The sequence below is a fragment of the Taudactylus pleione genome, unplaced genomic scaffold, assembly GCF_031769625.1.
Source record: "Taudactylus pleione unplaced genomic scaffold, aTauple2 ptg000309l, whole genome shotgun sequence".
Lineage (NCBI taxonomy): Eukaryota > Metazoa > Chordata > Amphibia > Anura > Myobatrachidae > Taudactylus > Taudactylus pleione.
Genome location: NW_028284710.1, coordinates 8,555,605 through 8,577,771, shown reverse-complemented (window position 1 = coordinate 8,577,771; position 22,167 = coordinate 8,555,605). Strand labels below are relative to the sequence as shown.

Genomic DNA, 22,167 nt, shown 5'->3' with positions numbered 1-22,167 from the left:
ATGCTTCCTGAAGCACCTCCCACAAGTTGGATTGGCTTGATGGGCACTTCTTGCATACCATACGGTCAAGCTGCTCCCACAACTCTTTCTACTCTGGTTAGAGGAAGTTTGTGCTGTTCTCTCAAGGGAGTAGTACACACCATTGTAGGACATGTTCAGTTTATTGGCAATTTCTCACATGGAATAGCCTTCATTTCTAAGAACAAGAATAGACTGTCGAGTTTCACATGAAAGTTCTTTTTCTGGCCATTTGGAGAATATAATCAAACCCACTAATGTGATGCTCCAGATACTCAACTAGCTCAAAGGAAGGCCAGTTTTATAGCTTCTCTAACGAGCAAACCCATTTTCAGCTGTGCTAACATAATTGCACAAGGGTTTTCTAAACATACATTTGTCTTCTAACGCGCTTAGCAAACAATATACCATTAGAACACTGGAGTGATGGTTGCTGGAAATGGGCCTCTACACAATATGCAGTCAGGATGCCAACAGTCTAAATCCTGACTGACGGCATCACGACTGTCTAATCCTGGCAAGGGTCTAATGACAGTCGTCGGAATGTCATTTTACCTATGCCAGTAGCCCAACCGAAGGCAAGCCGGACGTGGACAGCCGCGGGGGCGAAAGGGTTAGGGGCTCCCAGTGGGGGGACTTTGGGTTAAGTAACCCCCCAGGAGGGTTAGGCTAGGGGAAGGGGGGTTAGGCACCCCCGGGGGGAGGTTAGGTTAAGGCACCCCCTGGGGGGAGACATCGGTTTAGGCAGCGGGGAAGGGGTTATAGGGTTAGGCACTTTGGCGGGGGGAGGGGTTAGGTTAGTTTGTACTCACCTTAGCTGCTGTCGGGATTTTCACCTCTGCCAGGCCTCCACTGCCGGCGGTAAATCATACCGATCCCCTCTATACACCTATGTTGATATTCCTTTATACTAGCTGCAAACGTCTGGTTTTTAGTCATTTACCACATTAACAATGTATAGAGTGTATTTCTGATTCATTTAATGTTCTCTTCATTGAAAAAAAACAGAAATGTCCTTATTTTTGAAAGGAAAGCACTAAGTGACCCCAAACTTTTGAACCATACTGTATTTTATCCAACTCTGCTGCAAAAAGTACTTTTCCATAGCAAGGTAGAACTTCCAGCACCTTTTTTGATCATGTATCAGCTGTCCAGAATCTTAAGCAAAGGGCCCTGTGTGCCACTATTGAAGCTGCTCATGCTTTAGAAGCTAAAATTCCAACATCTATAGCAGGTCTTCCCAGATAGGAACCCACTTCTCATATGTGGGAGACATACATCTGTTCTCTGGTAGCATTTGATGAAGAATGGATGGGAGCATTGGAAGATTCTCTAACAGCTTTGGCAACCAAGGCTCCAGCCATAGCAGGACGAGTAACAGTACCAGATGCTGAAAATAATGTTTTAAGACATGCGTCAATTTTTCTATCCGTGAAATCCTTCAGGGAAGATGCTGACGGAATAGGCAATTTAGCATTTTTGATTAAATGCATCACATGAGCATCCACAGTATGAGGTACCTCCTGCTTAGTACATACAGAAGGCAGGAAAGGATACAACGATATTAATCTCTTATGCACATAAAATGTTTGCATCAGGGCTACCCCATGCCTCATCCATAAGCTCAGTGAGCTGTTCAGATACAAGAAACTCAGTTTTGACCATCTTTCGGTGGTGATTAAACACTGGAACCTTCTTACTATGAGCTGGTTCATCATCCTGAATATCTAGAATTGATTTAACCACCTTCACCAAAGGAGGAACATCCACTGGACAGTAGGTCCTCCTCCGAGCTAGACCCTGGTGAGGTATCTTGCGCATCATCCGTTTCCTCTGATGTTGCATCTGAATCCATATGTTGAGCAGACTGATAATATAACTTGCACTTTGGCACTTTAGTAACTACTGGTCTGCCATCAACATTAGATGGTGCCATACTCTGACTAGAATGGCCATAGACATCCTTCTAGGAAGGATGCACAGGAGGTGCAAACCTGGCATGCTGTAGACACCCCATCCAAGGAGGCACAGTGGGAGCAGCCATATGATCCACAAACTGCATCATTATTTGGGACAAAGAGGCTAACCAAGATGGCTCTTGTCCAGGGACTGGTAAACTGGACTGGGGTAGGTGGCTCTTCATAACAGACACACAAACCATCCTTAATGTCCTGAGGGGAGAAATAGGCCATACATGATTCACATGAAACCAGCACAGAAGGCTCCCCCTCCTGTATCCCTTTTATCTTTTGACATGTTCAATAAAGGCAATAATTGCAATGTTATGTGACAGCCATCACAAAATCTTAATGAAGTACTCAGAAAAACATCCACCCCAAGAGGATGGAGAAAAAAAAAAAATGATAGTTATAATTGACAGACAGAAATAAAAGACTGTCAATACAGCAGCTAGCAAAAGAGTCGTATACAATGCATATGTAATATAATTACAATCTGCTCTAAATCAACTACACAAGACACAAAGAAATGGTTAAGGTATACAGTGCTCTTTATCCTACCAAGGGAGAGGCATACAGTGAGACTGACCCAAACCCTCCTGAGACCAACAGCTACAGAGCGCACTGAGCGTGGACCGTGAGCGTCTCACATGTGGAGGGTAGGCAGAGCAACCCAGACGCATGATACCCTTCGTAGGGACTGCGTCTGGGTCGGAGCACCTACCTCCTCTAAGATGCGTTAACCATCAGAGTACGCTGGCCTCGTGGCAGCAGAAGAGTCTGCTGCCGATCCCCGGGTGTCAGACGATAAGGCCCCAGTGATGTAGTGAGGACGCAGACAATCCCGAGCCCTGACTGCAGCGGCTTCTGGTGCATCTGACACCAGAAGCAAGGACTGCCGAACAAGATTCCCCGTAAGCGAGGAATCGCCTTACCCGACATCTCCGTGCATCTGGTTGCAGTCTGGGTTGCAGCATTGCTGCTACCAATAAAAGTTTGCAGGCGTTACTAAGAAGAGAAAATAAATGTGTCTATCATAGGGCGCACGATAATTACTAATAATTATCAGTCTTTATTGGATATACATTAAAAAAGTGTCCCATTAAGGGACATAACCAGCAAAATAGGGGTTAAAAAATTAGATAGTGTGACAAAAATTGGAAATTGTGAAATAGAATATCCACACTGTGTCCTCATTATTCAAATAGATCTCTGTGAGAATCTAAGTTATGTTGTCATTCTCTTACTTAACTAAACTAACAAATCGTTATATATGAAAGTTTCTTATTCCATAACTTCCCTCCTTTTGGGGTGCTGGATTAGCAACCAAAGTTTTAACAACTAATATAAATTAATTCACCATCACTGATGTATTTGCATATTGTGGCTCATTATTTATCACATTTGGGTTCACACTGGAATAATTGTGTTATTGCACTCTGACAGGATCTTTGTCTTTATGTAATCAGATCTTAGTATGATCATATGTATCCCGCTTGCTCTCAGATATCGTTCTCCCTGCATGATCACATGCTACATTTAATTGTTTTAACTAGCTAGGGAATTAAGGAATTAAATCCAATATATCAGGAGCACCACATGGATCGGCTGTAAAAATGCTTAGGATTTATCCCAATATTAATTAATCCACTAATGTGGTTGGGTTCTAAAGCATCATAATATATTTTCTTTATTTCACACAAGTCCTATTCCAAATAAACAGAGCGATTTCCAGTGTGGCTAATGCAGCTCTGATCTCACTCACAGCACTGCATGGATACAATGTTGCAAAGTAAAGATCACATTCAACATATTTAATTTGTATTACTTCATTTTAGGAGTTTGACATATAAGAGGTATACACAGCGGGTGTGACTACGCACGTTTAGCTGTTTAATCAGCTTTTTCAAGGCAAGCCGATTGCCCCTCTAGCCTGAGACCATATTCATATCCACCAACCAATCAAATCGTGTAGTCCAGTCATGTGATTATAGTGGCCAATCCAATGCAGTCATTACTGCTGAGAATCCTCTCACGTCCAATGAACATTGTTAAAGTAAGGTATTTACACTCCAAGCTCCAGATGGAATATTTAAATTGGGAACCTTATTGATTGCTGGTTTCAGATCCCCTCTAGATAGATAATGTTTATGGAGCTCTGATATGTGTCTGTGTGTCTGTGTGTGTATATTTATATTCCACGGTGAGATAGCAGCACTCAGGAGTCTTCACAATAAGGTGAAATGTGTTTATTTCAACGTTTCGGGATACGGAGACCCCGTCTTCAGGAACACACAGATAACATACATGCAATAACAATGACCTTAAATACCTTAGATGTGCTTGATAAAACCGTGTAACCTCAATACACTGAATCTAGACACCTCCACTGCGCAAACCTCTAACAACAGCACCCTTCAACAGGTCCCTGGGTGTCACCCAACACCCCAAATCACAATTTATAAAACTTAAAGATGGAACCCGGAGGGGTGCGCTGTGGGATATGACAAGAATGAAAAAATGGGACAATGATTTTATATACCACTTATGTCCTCAGATTGGACATTTGTTCTTGGGGTCCTGGCTCCCTCTGTTAATTGGTCAAGTTCACTCCGTGGTGGTAAACATAAAAGAGAAAAAATAGACAAACAAAAAATCCCAATGGGTATATCTGTATATCCGATAAAATGGATAAGATAAAGTTACATATCTTCCACTATAGGTTCATAATGAGGTGAATAACAGTTCTTCAAATAAATGGACATATATAGAAATATATATATTCTTCTCTTTAGATCTCCCACCAACGATAATAATAAGTTCTAGGGGACGTACCCCACTCACTTGGCAATGGGGATGTAAAGATGTATCTAGGTATCTTTAGTCTTTCATGCGTACCGTACTCACGTGTAGTTCAAGTGTTGTCCTCTTTATCAAGGTATCTTTAGTGGAAGCGACCTTGTCCTCTGTACTTCGTTACGAGTAAAAATGGATATCCACCCAAATGAATGGTTAAAAAATTACAAATGCATGTATTTGCCCAAAGGGCAGGCTATTAGCCCAGAAAGAAACAGATATACAGATGTTACATGTGTATAATCAACTCTCCAGATGAGTGATACAGTATGCACCTGCTTCAACTGGAAAACAGCTTGCCCACCAAAATATAAAATATACAATAGCAGCACACACCGACGCGTTTCGACCCTGTAGGTCTTTTTCAAGGTAGGTGTAGTGTGCTGCTCTGTGCTCCTTTATATACCCCTTCAGCAATTGACAGAATGGAAGGGGCGGAGTTTCTCCAATTAAACCCCTATCCCTATATACTGCCCGTATCTGGAGGTTGTCTCTCCAATAAAGGTTCAATTAAACCCCCTGGTTGACGCGGATGGCTAATCCGTACTTTTATCTCAAACTATAAACTTTCTTGAGGTAAATCGCGGCTATGCGTTCCACACCGTGGAACGCATTCACTTCCGGCGGAAGTGTATTGCCGCGAACCTCTGCGTTCCACCTCGTGGAGTATGTACACTTCCGGCGGAAGTACCTCACCGGGAGTGATGTAGGAGGGCCATACTTGTTTGCGTTCCACCCTTTGGAACGCACCCGCACCCGCTATGTTGTCACATGTAATTACACATCGTGGTGCTGGAAGTTAAATATAGAATACAATGTTCCATACTAAACATTGAACCGCACGTCTCAGCCATCATTAAAGGACCCTAATTGGTAACAGGATCCAATATTAAAGACGGAATATTAGGTTATGGGGAAAAAAAGGATCCATCCATACCTCCTCTACATATAAAACATTCAGTACGAAGAATAAAAATTTATAAAAATAAATACAGATAAAATAAATATAAATGGGGAAATACCTTTTTCTTTCAATATATCAAAGACCCAATGAACATGATGAAATGATATATAAAACACTGCTCAGTCTTTCATATATGGATACAAATATACAAATACACAAGGCTGATAAGTCATGATCTATTTCTCTCTGTATTTTATAGCCAATATTAATACCTAACCACTTGTCATAAAAACTATAAATGTAAAATAAACGAAGACAGAAAACCATTGTATTAATTGGGATGAGATGGTTCTTCAGTACTGCCAATAAACCTAGTGATTGTACAAGGCTTTAAGATAAAAACCATTTGACCTCAAAATCCAAATTGAGCCCCTTGGGATCAAGGGTCCCCAACTCAAAGATCGCCCTCATTTCTAACCTAGCCAGTCTCTCATCGCTATCGTTTTTCCTCCAAATTGGAGGGACTAGAATGATGCCACAAAAATTAGAAATGTGGCTAGGATCTCTATTGTGATGGGTGTTAAAATGTGCTGAAACATTATGGGTGGTGAGACCTTTCTTAATGTTGCGCACATGTTCACCCATCCTTTCTTTTAATTTTCGAGAAGTCCTCCCTATGTATTGTTTTTTACATGTACATTCTAATAAATATACAAGGTTTTTACTGTTGCAAGTGATAAATGATTTAATTGCATTTTTGCTTCCATTAGTGGTAGAACAATATTCCGTGATCTTATTGGAACTGATTTTACAAGTTTTACACATAGAGCATTCACCACACCTAAAAAAACCTTTGGTTTTAATGGTGCTATGTGTTATTCCAGGTACAGTAGTTGAAACACTTTTCACGAGATTGTTTCGTATATTCTTAGCCCGACGATACACAAACTTAGGTCTATCCGGTATATATTCACTTATCTTCTCATCTTTTTTCAACATCCCCCAGTGTCTAGCTATGATTTTTTCTACTTGTTGATGTTGACTACTATATCTGGTAATGAAAGGAATACCTATATCTTCAGATTCCTTTCTTTTTTCTTGGATCAATTGTAATCTATCACATTCTAAGTATTTTACATATGATTTTTCCACACTCTCTTTATCATATCCTTTCTGTAAAAACTGTTTCTTTAAGTTGGCTCCCTGAACTGCATAATCTTCTTTCGTAGTGCAGTTTCTCCGTATCCTATGGAACTGACTTTTAGGGATGGAATATAGCCAATTATTGTGATGGTTGCTCTGATAATCGATATATGAGTTACAATCGGTGGGTTTTATATAGTTTTTGGTGTGTAATTTGCCATCTTTAATAAAGATGGTAAGATCTAAAAAATTCACCGATGTAGAGCTCTTGTTGTATGTTAATTTAATATGGCTATTATTATTATTTAAATATTCACAGAAATTATCCAGGGATTCCTCACTTCCCCTCCATATAAACAAAATATCATCGATATACCTGGTCCAGGACACCAGATTCGCCCCCAGATCATGTGTAACCTGTCCACCTCCGGATTACGGACCACACACTTCCGGTCGCGGCACCCGCGAACCGGAAGTGACATCATCCCATGTCCAAATGGTAGTACAGGAATATTAGTGAACAGAAAAAGAATGCTTTAACATAATACAAAAACTGTGCAGCGCTGCCACTGAACTAAATAGCACTGCATCGTGTCATATACATATACAGGTTGAGTCTCCCATATCAAAAATGCTTGGGACCAGGGGTATTTTGGATATCGGAATATTCTGTATTTTGGAATATTTGCATAATATAAAGAAATATCTTGGGTATGGGACCCATATCTAAACACAATGCATTTATGTGTTATATACACCTTATACACACAGCCTACAGGTAATTTTATACAATATTTTTAATAATTTTGAGCATCAAAAAAGTTTGTGTACAAACATGAAATTCATTTATGTTTCATATACACCTTATACACAGCCTGAATGTTATTTTATACTGTATTTTAAAGATTTTGTGCTTTAAAAAAAAAAAGTGTGTGTACATTGAACCATCAGAAAGCAAAGGTTTCACTATCTCAGTCATACTAAAAATATTCCGTAATATTCCATATTTCGGAATATTTGGATATGGGAGACTCAACCTGTATACAAAACGAGTAGCAGTGAAAAAATGTTTAAAACGCTAGTGTATAGATATATACATGCCAATATTAACCATGCAACTTCTATGCTGCAATGTGAAAGTGCAATGCCATCTAGTGGACATATTTGATTGCATTGGTATCTTAGGGTACCATGCAATTTTATTTAAGTGCTATTAAATTCTTAGAATACCAACTCGTATCCAAGCATATTAGTACTAACCTACAGTGACCATATAGTAAACAGCTTAAAAATATAACATGAATAAAAAATGAATAATAAATACCGCATTATGTAGTGAAAAGTAATAATTAAATGATGTCTTCAAATAACATCATTATACTCTAACATGTGCTAAAGTGACCACGAGTGTCAAAAATAGACGTAAATATGAATAATAAAAGCCTGCCAACGTGGGCACCAAGGCCCCCCTATATACAACAAAAGGATACTGGAAAAGATAACTGTCACTACATCAATATGTGGCTTGCTATCGTCACGGGATACCTACACGAGACCATTAATATAATACCATACAGGACTACAGCTCCGTCTCTAAAGTAATCCAGGCCGAAAAAAACTCAAGCAGATACTGACATGAAAAAATTTCTTACAAAGAATTAATTGTCCTTTTACAAAAATTTATAAATCCCTAGAGACTCATTGAGGCCCCTAGGGGCTACTGTGTCCAAATGAAAGATCCATTTCGTTTCTCTTTGCAATAGCTTTTTAGATCTATTACCTCCCCTAATTGAGACCGGGACATGATCTATTATTCGATATCTTAATGAGGCCATGCTATATTTCAGATTAGCAAAATGGCGTGCAACAGGTTGTTCACTCTGTCCCGAGAGAAGGGCCGCCCTAATAGCAGACCTATGTTGAGCCATTCTTTCCTTGAACGGACGTTCTGTCTTGCCCACATAGTGTAGCCCACATGGGCAAGACAGAACATATACAACATATCTGGACGTACAACTCAAACTCCACTGGATCTTAAATTTTTTACCTGTATAGGGGTGAGAGATCTAATCTCCTGGGTTCAAATAATTGCACGTAGTGCACCCCAGACATCTATAACAGCCTTTTTTGCGCTGTAAAAACCCTGTAGGCTCATTCATTGCTGTCTTAAAACCAGTGATGTCTGTTTTGACCAACCAATCCCTAATGCTTCTATTTCTCGTATAACTTGACAATATTTTTGACGAATGAAGCATTGGTAATTCTGGGTCGGTAGAAACCAGTGGCCAGAATTTTTTTGCCATTTGGCCAGTATGCTTGCTCTTAACACTATATTGACCCATGGTATAACCTTGGTCATATCTTTAGGGGCTTTAGGCAATAACAGTTCCTCCCTATTAAATTGTAAAGCTTTCATCTTTGCCTCATGCAATAAATTCAAAGGATAACCTCTCTGTAGAAATTTATCTACCATAACATTCAGTTGTCTCTCTATTTCAACAGGTTTGCTGTGCACTCTACATACTCTCAAAAATTGAGAGTATGGGAGATCCCTCACAGTGGGGGATGGATGGAAACTCTGAAATTTAAGCACTGTATTTCTATCGGTAGCTTTTGTGTATAGTGAGGTCTGCAGCATGTTATTCTCTACCTCTATCTTGATGTCTAAAAAATCTGAGTAGTACTTTTGGTTACCGTGAATTTCACTGGACTGTTAGAGTTGTTATGTGCCTCTATAAGAACATCAAAGCTCCGTTCCGAGCCTGTCCAGAACACAATCAAATCATCTATGTACTTATTAGTACAATAAAATGTTCTCAGAAATCTCAGACCGGCCAAAAAATAGGTCACATTCAACTTCCCACATGAATGAGTTCGCCAGAGAGGAAGCCACAGCAGAGCCCATAGCACATCCCCGTGCATTGGTTGTAAAAACGACCATCAAAAGAAAGTAATTAAGCTCTAATGTAAACTGTAATAGAGATAAAAAAAACTCTGTCAGGGCCCTCATATTTCGGATTTCCCAATATGAGTCGTCTCACAGCTTGCACACCCGCAGACTGCGGAATGCAGGTGTACAAGCTTGTGACATCAAGAGTGGTGAGCAGCAGGTTATCAGGTACAGATCCCAAAACAAGCAATTTTTTCAAAAGAGCATTAGAATCTTTAAGATGCGTACTTGTATTTTGTACACACTTCTGTAAATACGCATCCAAATAAATGGAAATAGGCTCACAGAGGGAACCCCTGGCAGACACAATGTGCCTACCCGGGGGCCTCTGTGCATCTTTGTGGATTTTGGGAATTACGTAAAACACAGGGAGCACTGGGTAATCCACCATTAACTTCACCAATATTTCCCTGGACAATATTCCAGACATAACCGCAGCTTCAAGCATATCATCCAAAACTTTTTTATACACAAAAGTGGGATCAGTATCCAATATACAATAGGTAGCAGTGTCAGATAAGAGTCGTAAACATTCTGTTCTATAATCAATGGTATCCCATACCACTATAGAACCGCCCTTATCTGCAGACCGTATAATGATGTCCTCACGTTTACTTAACGCCATGAGAGCTTCTCTTTCTGCAAATGATAAGTTCCGATGAACCCGACCTTGCTTTACTTCAATAGCTGAATCCAACATCCGGCTGAACGCTTTAATAGATGGATTGTTTGAAGGAGGGTCGAATTTAGATCTATGTCCCAATTTTAATACTTGAGGGGGAATTGAAGAATGTGTAGACACCGATGGATTTTTTCCAAAAACTTTTTAGTTTTAGAGACCGATGCAATCTATAATTGTCTATTTTCCACTGGAACTTATCTGGAGGGCATATGGGGATAAACGTAAGGCCCTTACTCAACACAGACCTCTCAGCTTCAGATAGTTCCTTAGACGACAAATTGAAAATTAATCAAAATTAATCGTGCCATTATGTATATGACACGATGCAGTGCTATTTAGTTCAGTGGCAGCGCTGCACAGTTTTTGTATTATGTTAAAGCATTCTTTTTCTGTTCACTAATATTCCTGTACTACCATTTGGACATGGGATGATGTCACTTCCGGTTCGCGGGTGCCGCGACCGGAAGTGTGTGGTCCGTAATCCGGAGGTGGACAGGTTACACGGTTTTATCAAGCACATCTAAAGGTATTTAAGGTTATTGTTATTGCATGTATGTTATCTGTGTGTTCCTGAAGACGGGGTCTCCGTATCCCGAAACGTTGAAATAAACACGTTGTTTCACCTTATTGTGAAGACTCCAGAGTGCCGCTATCTCACCGTGGATTGTATAGAGGGGAGTGATCTCCGCCTTATTGAGGGCACCTGGAGCAAGGTATTTGCCCGGATTTGGGCTTACGAAGTGCCGGGACATTTATATATTTACATATATAAATATATATATACACACACATATATATATATATACACACACACACATATACACACACACTATATATATATATATATATATATATATATATATATATATATATATATATATATATATACATACATACATACACTATATACATATATTTATTACTCTGTCTAGGGATCTTATAAAAATGATGCTTAACTGTTATTCTCATTGGGACCCTTGGGGTGTAGGCTGTCCATTAGAAAGATCTTAGTTTCCACCCTCAAAACTTCCTCATCCAGATATCCCCCACAGATCCCCATTTGAATATGTTTCATCCCAAAAGCTTCCAAAAAGTTGGGGTTACTGCCATGATATTCATAGTAGTGTCTGGCTGAGGGGTTTGAATTTGGCCACATCTTGGCTGGCATTACAAATCGTGCCAACATGCTCCAGTATCCTTACTTTTAGGGGTTGAGATGTTTTTCGCACATTTATTAGTCCACAGGGGCATTCTAGATGGTACATTTTCCCAAATGTGGTGCGTGTAATTTAACTCTGAATGGTCCACTTTTTGTTGCATCTATTGTAGAACCATTTTTTAGGGATCACATTTACATGCTTTGCATTGCCCACATCCATAGAATCCTTTGTTGTACAATGGTTTCTTATTCGTGGTTCGATGACTGCAAACTAATTTATCTTTGATAATGTGACCTCCTTCAGCTAGTTAGTTTTATATATCTTGCCCGCAAAAATACAGTTTCCTCATCTTGTTTCTTTTTTTGGTTTCAACAATAAATCTCTAGGGTATTTTTCAGTTTCTTTGATTGATTTTCTGATTACATTTTTACTGTACCCCCTATCTGAGTCTCTCACTCAGTTGTTGTCTTCTCATAAATGATTCTGAATGCAAAACCAGGTGTTTGGTTAGTAATGTGCGATGTGGAAAGTCAATATACTAGCATCAACCATGAAAATGGAATACAAGTCATCATATACTTCTTTAACATGGGAACACACAATGATTTCAATGACCACCTGAATTTTGTACTAACCAGGAATTACTTCTTATGCAATGAACGCAACTATCTCTAGATTAGAGGTACAGCAATGAGGACAGCCTGTGCAACCACATATGCCGGCCTCTAGAAAGAAGAAAGTGGTCTTTAACGAAAGTTAGGAAAAATATACTGACAAAATCTTAATGTACCTCTGTTATATTGACAATATCCTGATACTATGGGAAGGTGAACAAGAACAGTTGGAAGAATTCATCTCAATCCTAAAAATGAATGACCTTAATCTTAAATTAACCCATCTTATGAGCCAGCAGGAAATACATTTCCTAGATCTGACAAATTAAAATTGGGGAAAATGGTGAAATTCTAACAGACATGTACAGGAAAACAGCAGCTACAAATAGTATTCTGCACGCGAATAGCTCCCATTTACCGACGACTATTCGAGCTATTCCAAAGGGAGAATTACTTCGAACTAAAAAACTGCTCAACCCAGAAACATTTAAGAGAAGACAACTGAGTGAGAGACTCAGATAGGGGGTACAGTAAAAATTTAATCAGAAAATCAAAGAAACAGAAAAATACCCTAGAGATTTATTATTGAAACCAAAAAAAGAAAACAAGAAGAGGAAAGTGAGATTTATAGGGACTTTCAATGTACACTGGCAAGAAATCAACAACATTCTCCAGAAACATTGGCCGATTCTTCAAACAGACAGTGACCTTGCCACAATCTTACCCGCAAAAATACAAACTAGCTGGAGGAGATCACATAATATCAAAGATAAATTAGTTTGCAGTCATTAACCATGAATAAGAAGCCATTGTACAACAAGAAAGGATCCAACGGATGTGGGCAATGCAAAGCATGTAAATACATGATCCCTAAAAAATGGTTCGATGATAGATGCAACAAAAAATGGACCAGAGTTATATTACATGCACCACAGTTGGGATAATATGCCATCTAGAATGCCCCTGTGGACTAATATATGTTTGAAAAACATCTCGATCACTAAAAGTAAGGATACTGGAGCATGTTGGGACGATTTGTAATGCCAGCCAAAAGTGGACAAATTCAAACCTCTTACGATCTTACTCTAGGAGGGGATTACAACCAAGGAGAACGGATATAATAATATAAACTCTGATGATTGAATTAATTTGATATCCATGAGGATTTATCTTCTTACATATACATACACTTGATAAGCTCCTTTTGTTCAAAATCTATTTAAACGATGTTGATTATTTTTAAATCTAACCCATAAGAAATAAATCGATTTGAATCTATATTGAATGTAAAATAAGATGATTGAGAAGTACCGTATATACTCGAGTATAAGTCGACCCGAATATAAGCCGAGGTACCTAATTTTACCACAAAAAACTGGGAAAACTTATTGACTCGAGTATAAGCCTAGGGTGGGAAATGCAGCAGCTACTGGTAGTAATCCCCCCTCTGGTACTGTCCCCAGAAGTAATCCCCCCCTGGTAGTGCCCCCAGTAGTAATATCCCCCCCTGGTAGTGCCCCCAGTAGTAATATCCCCCCCTGGTAGTGCCCCCAGTAGTAATACCCCCCCTGGTAGTGCCCCCAGTAGCAATATCCCCCCCTGGTAGTGCCCCCAGTATTAATCCCCCCCCTGGTAGTGCCCCCAGTAGCAACATCCCCCCTGGTAGTGCCCCCAATATTAATCCCCCCCCCTGGTAGTGCCCCCAGTAGCAATATCCCCCCCTGGTAGTGCCCCCAGTAGCAACATCCCCCCCCCTGGTAGTTTCCCCATTATTAATCCCCCCCCTCTGGTAGTGCCCCCAGTAGCGATATCCCCCCCTGGTAGTACCCCCCGGTAGTAGCCCCCCCAGTAGAAAGAAATGTAAAAAAAAAAAACACTTACCTGTAACCCCGCTCCTGGTCCCGACGCTGCTACAGGCTCCTCCGCCGCTTTGCATAATGGGAGAGACGTCGTCATGACGACGTCTCTCCCATTACCCACTGCGGGAGCCGGAAGATGGCTCCCGCAGTGGGAGCAGCAGTAGCCGCTGAGAGTCTGACAGACTCTCAGCGGCTGCTGATTACACTAAACACATAGCTGCCGGCTCCGGCGGCTGTGTGTTTGGCAGTGTGTAGTGCTGACCGAACTCCGTCCGGTCAGCGCTACACACGCGGTGCAGCTGTGTCACAGTGACACAGTCTGGCCCGCATGGTACGCTACTCAGCAGCGTACCATGCGGGCATGACTCGAGTATAAGCCGAGGGGGTGCTTTTTCAGCACAAAAAATGTGCTGAAAAACTCGGCTTATACTCGAGTATATACGGTATGTAGTGGAACATTATATGATATTTGGATCCTTTTAGGATCCACATCGAATGGACTGAGATGACTGGATAGTATGCAGTGGAATATTATATGATCAACATCATTGAATTAGCCACACACGTGTGTGTAAAAAAAAAAAAAAAAAATATATATATATATATCAAGGCCGTGAAAAAACTCTCATTTGTGAAACGTACGTTGGCAGCAGCAGGGATTTTGCTGCTGCATGAGCAGATATGTTACTGCTCAAACGTCTGTAGTGATGTGATGTGATAAGATGATAATACTTCACTCAGTACTCGCCTGATATATGCGCTGTGTATATGAGACACTTATCTCTATTGAGCTGTTGTAATGCTCATATATATTATATCAATTAAGTCAAACCTAATACTCATAACTTATACTGCTGAATTCAACCATTATTAGTGAGCTAGTGTAAGGCTCAGATAGTGTATACCATGTGACTGATTAGAGCTGTTTCTAGACTCACTAAGTTACCAGCTATTCATGTTAGATCCTATTTATTTATAGCTGCATGAACAGCAGCAAGCTTAGAATCATTTATACACACCATGTGTGCTGTTCAAATTTGGCTTCTTTCCCAGATACTCCCTAATTTGGGCATGGGTTTTCTTATTGTCAAAGCTAATGCAATTACCCTTATGATTTAAATGGCTACATGTGCTGCTAACATTATAACAAGACACTGACACTGCAACATTGTATATCTGAAGATTTGGCTTTCTTTCCAGTGATTTGCTGAATACACTGCAGACAGCACATGTGCATGTTTACCTGCAGCCTAATGAATAGCCAATAATGTCCAAATACATGGTAGAATAACATGAGGGGATAAGGTGATAATATAAGATATCAATCTCCTATTCCTATATGACATTTGTGATATGAAATCTATATTAATTGAGCCAATTGACTGATTACAAGTATATTAGTCAGTCTTTACGGAATTTAATTCCAGCCCCTTAGATGTTATAAGTTATTTGTTGGCTTTGCAGCAGTTAAGTCAACCCTTGTTTAAACGTATTAGATTCCATGTGCATTTCAGTTACAGGTGGCAATCTAGGTATATGAGTATATTGCGGCCACTTCTCACATGCATATCATGGCAATTCTGACATGCAGTGAACATTGCAGAATATTATCCCACTTTTAGGGATGTTATAGCATGCCACATTTAATTGGTCCCAATTAAATGCATTTTTCGATTTGCTATTTTTGGATTTGTATATATTCTATGACTTATTTGTGAGATTTTCTATTTATTAATATCCATTTTTGTGTCGCCATTACACGCGCAGGTGTACCAATAACACTATTCATTTCAATAATTAACACACTGAGACGTTTTTCATTTTTTATATTTCACTGGAGATTATTATATATACAATTTTAATATTGTTTAATAAAAGTTACATTTTATTACATTTTTTGTTAGTGCGCCAACCAAGGGACATTTGTCTTCTTTTTTATTTTTCTTACGTGTTGTATCTTGTCCTTGGCAGCACGCCCCAGACGTCGCATAAATATTGAATTTATTACTCTTCATATTGGGGTTTCACACTTATTTCTAAATAAATATTTACTGGTGCAGAAGCTTTCCCCAGATTCCATTCCTTCTATTCTAACTATTTAATAATCGAACATCTTAATTTCTAGTAATAGGATACTAGGGAGTAGTAAGGATAAAAGAACGTACAGGCACAATTTTCCAGTGATATGATTGGTGTAGGTAAACACCCACCATCAGAAGACACTTCAACCACAATGTTCACTGGACGTGAGATAGGATTCTCAGCAATAATGAGACGGCATTGGATTGGCCACTATAAATCACATGACCGGACCACACGATTTGATTGTTTGGTGGATATGAATATAGTCTCAGACTAGAGGGGCAATCGGCTTGCCTTGAAAAAGCTGATTAAACAGCGAAACGCGCATAGTAACACCCGCTGTGTATACCTCTTGTATGTCAAACTCCTAAAATGAAGTAATACAAATCTAAATATGTTGAATGTGATTAGACTGATCAAACTCGTCCTGTAATTGTGATGGAAGTCTAATGTTACTCAATCTCTTTACTTTGCAACATTGTATCCAAGCAGTGCTGTGAGTGAGATCAGAGCTGCATTAGCCACACTGGAAACCGCTCCGTTTATTTGGAATAGGACTTATGTGAAATAAATATATCATGATGCTTTAGAACCCAACCACATTAGTGGATAAATTAATATTGGAATAAATCCTAAGCATTTTTACAGCCGATCCATGTGGTGCTCCTGATATATTGGATTTAATTCCTTAATTCCCTAGCTACTTAAACCAATTAAATGCAGCATGTGATCATACAGGGAGAATGATATCTATGAGAGCAAGCAGGGTACATATGATCATACTAAGACCTGATTACATAAAGACAAAGATCCTGTCAGAGTGCACTAACACAATTCCAGTGTGAACCCAAATGTGATAAATTAATGAGCCACAAAATGCAAATACATCAGTGATAATTAATATAAATTAATTCACTGTTAAAACTTTGCATTTGATAATCCAGCACCCCAAAAGGAGGGATTTTATGAAATAAGAAACTGTCATATATAACTATCTGTTACTTACTATAAGTAGTAACTCGATTCTCACAAAGATATCTATTTGAATAATAAGACGCAGTGTGGATATTCTATTTTATTTAAAAATTTTACATTTTTGTCACACTCATTTTTTAACCCCTATTTCGCTGGTTAGGTCCCTTAATGGGACATTTTAATGCATATCCAATAAAGATTGATATTTTTTAATAAATATTATCGTGCCCCGTATGATAGGCACATTTCCTTTCTCTTCTTTGTAATACTTGCAAACTATTATACTTTGCATCAATCGGCAGCACCCCCCAATCAAATAATTTGGGGTTTTCTTTGTATTTTTAATGTGTGCAGCTGTTTTTGTTATGCTGATAGCAATAAAGTAAAACATAAAATAAAAGCTTAGGACTGCCTGAGCAGTTCTGTTACAAAGGTGCGTCTTGATCCTGCCGCACCAAACGAACTGAAGGCCTGTGGGTAGGTGCAGGGTATATATGGAGGAGGACCCGGGGCATCCTGGGAGCTGAAGCTTTAACTGTTTGGTGCCTGGATCTTTATAACCATAATATCCCCCATGGTATCCCAGTGGATCCCTATGGACCCTGACGAAATATAATGTAATATTGTTCTTTTACTGGTGGACTACAGGTACCTGCAAGCCTGCCACAGGCATGCAGGCAATTACGGAACAATTTGTGGCTGGTTAATGTGATGGCAGGGGACACTCCACACTGTGGATCTCTCTGCTAAGGCATTACCTTCCCGAATAGTTCAGCCTAGTGCTGGTTAATGCAACCCTCTATTTTACAATACCAGCCCGGGCTTTTTGTTTATTTTATTTAACATTTTAATTACATTTTACCCTAACAAAATATGTCCAGATCATACTGGATGGGTTTGCAGTCGCGTTTTAATTCAAAAGAGACTACTTTTAAATACTATCATCAAAAATAAAAGATATTTAGAGCAGCAAAAAAAACAGACTGACTTGGCATTCTGATTTAAATTGCAGCTGACATCCGATTGTTAGCAATACCACTTTTCAAACCAGAATCCAAGGTCCGACCCAGGTTACTGAAGACAGTTTCACAGCTACTCAAGCTACTTTCACACTGCACCTTGTGGAGGACCAGTGAGTAACCTGGGTCCAGTTTGCCCTGCATGTCACTTCCTTGAGGCAGACATCTGCATCCACACCCAATTAGCAGCTTTTCAACTTAGTCAAATAACCTGGGTTCCCCCTTTCAGACTCCATTGTATCCGTTGAATTTGGTTTCAAACCAAAACATATCTTTAGTTAATTTATCCCCGGGCGTTTACTCTAAATCCGCATAGATTTTTGTAATATTTAATATACATTTAATCATCAATTTATTATGACCCAGATGCATAGTGCAAATTATAGAAACGCAAGTTTAATTAAAATCTTCATTAACAAAAATGACTCTTGAACAGAAAAGAAAAAAAAAACACTTACAATATCACTGCCTGAGAGAGATGAGGAGGAACTTTTCTTCGAGGACAGATGCAGTGGACTGTGGGGAAAGGAGCCAAGATGCTGGTTGTAAGAGTTTGTATCGTCAGTCGATGCCAATAGTGCTTTCTTCCCATTATCTGTTAAAATCACAAAAGAGATAACAGGTGGTTAACTTTAGAAAAAGGAGATTTCAAAATGTGTAATCAGAAAATGTTCTAAAACCTGAATAGAATGTCAGAGTTATGGAATGGGGCTGGCATAATTTCAGATGCTCAGTTAGGTCATCAAAAAGACCTGATCTGCTGACACCTCCTAAAGTCACTATAAGCACTGCTACACAACTTAATTTTCATAATGTCAGGAGCATTGAGTGCAGAAAATTCCCAAGCACCATGCATACTGCATAACAGATCCCATAAAGTCACCAAAAGTTTAGTTTTAGTTACACTGTATATGGTAAAACATTATGGTACCTTTCTAAAAAGGACAAAAACATAGGGCCTCATTCAACAGTGCAATCAAGTGCACTGCTGGACGCAGATTCCAGTTCACTGGGAATCTGAACGTGCATAGGAACAGTTCTGCACATGTGCAGAACGGGTCCTATGATTGTATGCAGAGCGGCAGCAGACTGTCAGTGATAGACAGTCTGCTGCAGTTTGTGGGCAGGGTGGGTGCAGAAACTACCTCAGTTTCACAAAAACTGGGAAGGTATGGAGGCCAGGATCTCAGTCAGCCAGATTTCCTTGCCTCTGTTGCATCTCTGGCAGCTGGCTTGCGTTACCCATAGGTCACTCAGCTGGCCGATGGAATTGCAAGTTATCCACAGCTCGGTTACGTAATGCATGCAGGAGGTGTGACGCCTCCTGCTGCATTAATATAATAGCAGCTGCAATAGCCCTTGCGTCCTTTGCGGAATCAACCCCAACCCCATAGTTCTGAGCAGAAACAAAACCTAGATCGTTAACCAATTTGACATTTCGAACTAGACAAAAAAAAAAAGTGATATTTGCAACACAATACAGTAGGAAGAGGACTATCAGCAGATGTTACTCAAGGATGCTAGTTTACATGGTTTATCATTGACCACTTGCTTTACATTTTTGTCACTTTTTTTTTTTTAATTGACTTATTTTCGTGTGTATCGGACAAAAACAAATCAAAGGACACAATAGAAAAACATATCACAAACAATAGCTCATAAAAAAAATTCTATATTTTTGCTAAACATTAAAGAGCAATGCAAGAAATCAGAGCATAATTTACAAGTTAAATACAGAAAAATAAAATCAATGAATTGTTTTTTTTTTTTCCTAAAGAACCACACTAATGCTGGCCATACACGCTACAATTATCGGGGCGATCCGCCTGATATCGGAGGATCACCCCGATAATTGTAGCGTGTGCGCGGACGATAGAGGGTTAAATATTGCTCGGTCGGGCATGAAGGATTCTCCAGCATGCCCGTCCGATGCCATATTTACCCGGTAACTGTCGGCCGCATCGGGCAGTGTATGCCCAGCGTGGCCGACAGACAGACATTTCCTGTGTTCCTTCCTACGGAAGGAACAGGGATAGGTCTCCTCTCCCGGGGGAGGAGCGCGGATGTCGGGCTGATACACGGAGATTTCTCTCACAGTGTATGCCGGCGACATCTGCGGCTGGCAGCCGGCCAGATAAAATGTCTGTCGGTCTGACAGACATTTTATCTGGCTGTGTATGCCCAGCATAAGTGTGATCGCGCTGAGCAGAAAAAAAAAAAATGGCGGTCCCAAGACACCCTCACTTTAAAAAAATTGAGGTCCTACTCCACAGTTTCTAGGTCCCATCACATATTATGGGAGGCGAGGGGGCAGGCAGCAGTTGGGACAGTGCTGAAGGCAAGGAGGAGGTTAGGGGCAAGCAGTACTGGGAGCAGTGCATGGGTTAAGGAAGGGGTCAGGATAGCAGCTGGGGCAATACTAGGGGGTAGGGAAGGGGATAAGAGCAAACAGCATTTGGGGCAGTGGTCACCTCCACCACGTCATTGTTGTCAGCCTCCAGCTGATTCCTTACCCACGCAGTGTCCACCTCCACACTCCACAGCCTCCTGTATGCAGGAGCTGGGATGTAGGCATCGGGGATGGAGTGCCGGCAGCTAGAGGAGCCCGGCACCACCACAGCGCTGCTGCAGCCAAGGGGGCATCAGATGACACTGATGGAATCTACTGAGTCTGGACGGAGAGCAGTGCATTTGCAGGCAGGGACGGAAGGAGGTGGTCTCCAGTTGCAATTTAGTAAGATGCTGTCGGCAGCAATTGGGTGAGAGCACAGGCCTGCAGGATGCTCTGTATGTGCATGCTATGTCCATAGCAACCAGTCATTGCCAGCAGTGACTGGTTGGGAAGACCAAGCACGGCCCTAGCCCAATTTTTTTGGGACTATAGGATTTCTCGCCCTAGGCGTATTGTTGAGCGCGTCTGAAAAAAATTAAGAGGGCTTTCCCTCATAGAAAAAGCCATAACCAGACACCATATTTGTTATCCTGGATGCATGCCCAGTGCTCCAGGAGCTGCTGGGTATGCCCCCAGTCTCCCTCTCCAGTTAATAGATTGAGATTGCACAGCATTTATTCTCCACTTGATCAAAGTAGCTACTCTCCTTTTGGGATTTTTTTTTTTTTTTTCACGGAGGATAGATGTGGCTACTATGCAAGTATATAGAAGACAGTCATTAAATGTCTGACATACCCACAGCAATTCCTGGCAAGGCCAGGATCAATGTGAAGGATCTAGCCTTAGCCAGCTGCTCTGTACAGTGTGGAAGGAAATTTTCACTTCTACAAATAAGACATTAATAGGTTTTTCCTGCAGTGTTCACATGCTCTCAGCCCAATTTCATTAGAGACTAAGGGAAGTGTGACCCATCCATTGTTCACACACACAGCAGTCACCCATTCTCACACAAACACGTTACCCATTCTCTATCACACACAGCAGACAGACACACAGATAACCCATTGCCTCAAACACAAGTCACTAATTGTCTCACACACACATTCATTATATCACCATATATCATAAGTAATGGACAATTTCACCTAACAGAAGGGGCTGGCTCCTGCATCCAGTCTATGCTCCCCGCGCTACTCCCCTACAGCACAGCTAAACTGTTCCAGCGCGGCATTCCAGCGTTCCCCATGTTAGAGTAGCAGCAGCCAATAAGAAAGATGGACAGGATGGGAAGATTTCCGGGACTCCCTCACCACGACAGCCCCCTCCTAAGTGTGCCCAGCGCAATTAAAGGGATGGCCTTGCTGCACCACTCCACCTCTATTATATTACATTACATGTCAGGTCGGCCCTGGGGAAGACTGTTGCCGGCGCTGCTTGGCTGCCTCAGGCACAGCACACAGTACGTCCCACAGGATGCGCTCGGTTTTAAAAATTGGGTCCCCAAAGGCCTACAGCGCGTATTTTGTGATCACTGAAGCAGCATTAAAGGGAGAAA

The 22,167-nt window shown here is 40.5% G+C and overlaps 1 protein-coding gene across 5 annotated transcripts in view; it reads right to left on the bottom strand.

The window, feature by feature from the left end:
* Positions 1-22,167, bottom strand: part of TENT4A (terminal nucleotidyltransferase 4A) — a 209,995-nt gene that overhangs the window by 32,137 nt on the left and 155,691 nt on the right. For all 5 annotated transcript variants that reach the window (XR_015868738.1, XM_088442339.1, XM_088442343.1 and 2 more), the window contains exon 11: positions 18,679-18,815. Coding sequence is in view for 4 of the 5 variants with exons in the window: in XM_088442339.1 (XP_088298465.1) it covers positions 18,679-18,815 (137 nt within the window). In the remaining variant the exon portion in view is untranslated. The remainder of the gene's footprint in view (positions 1-18,678; positions 18,816-22,167) is intronic.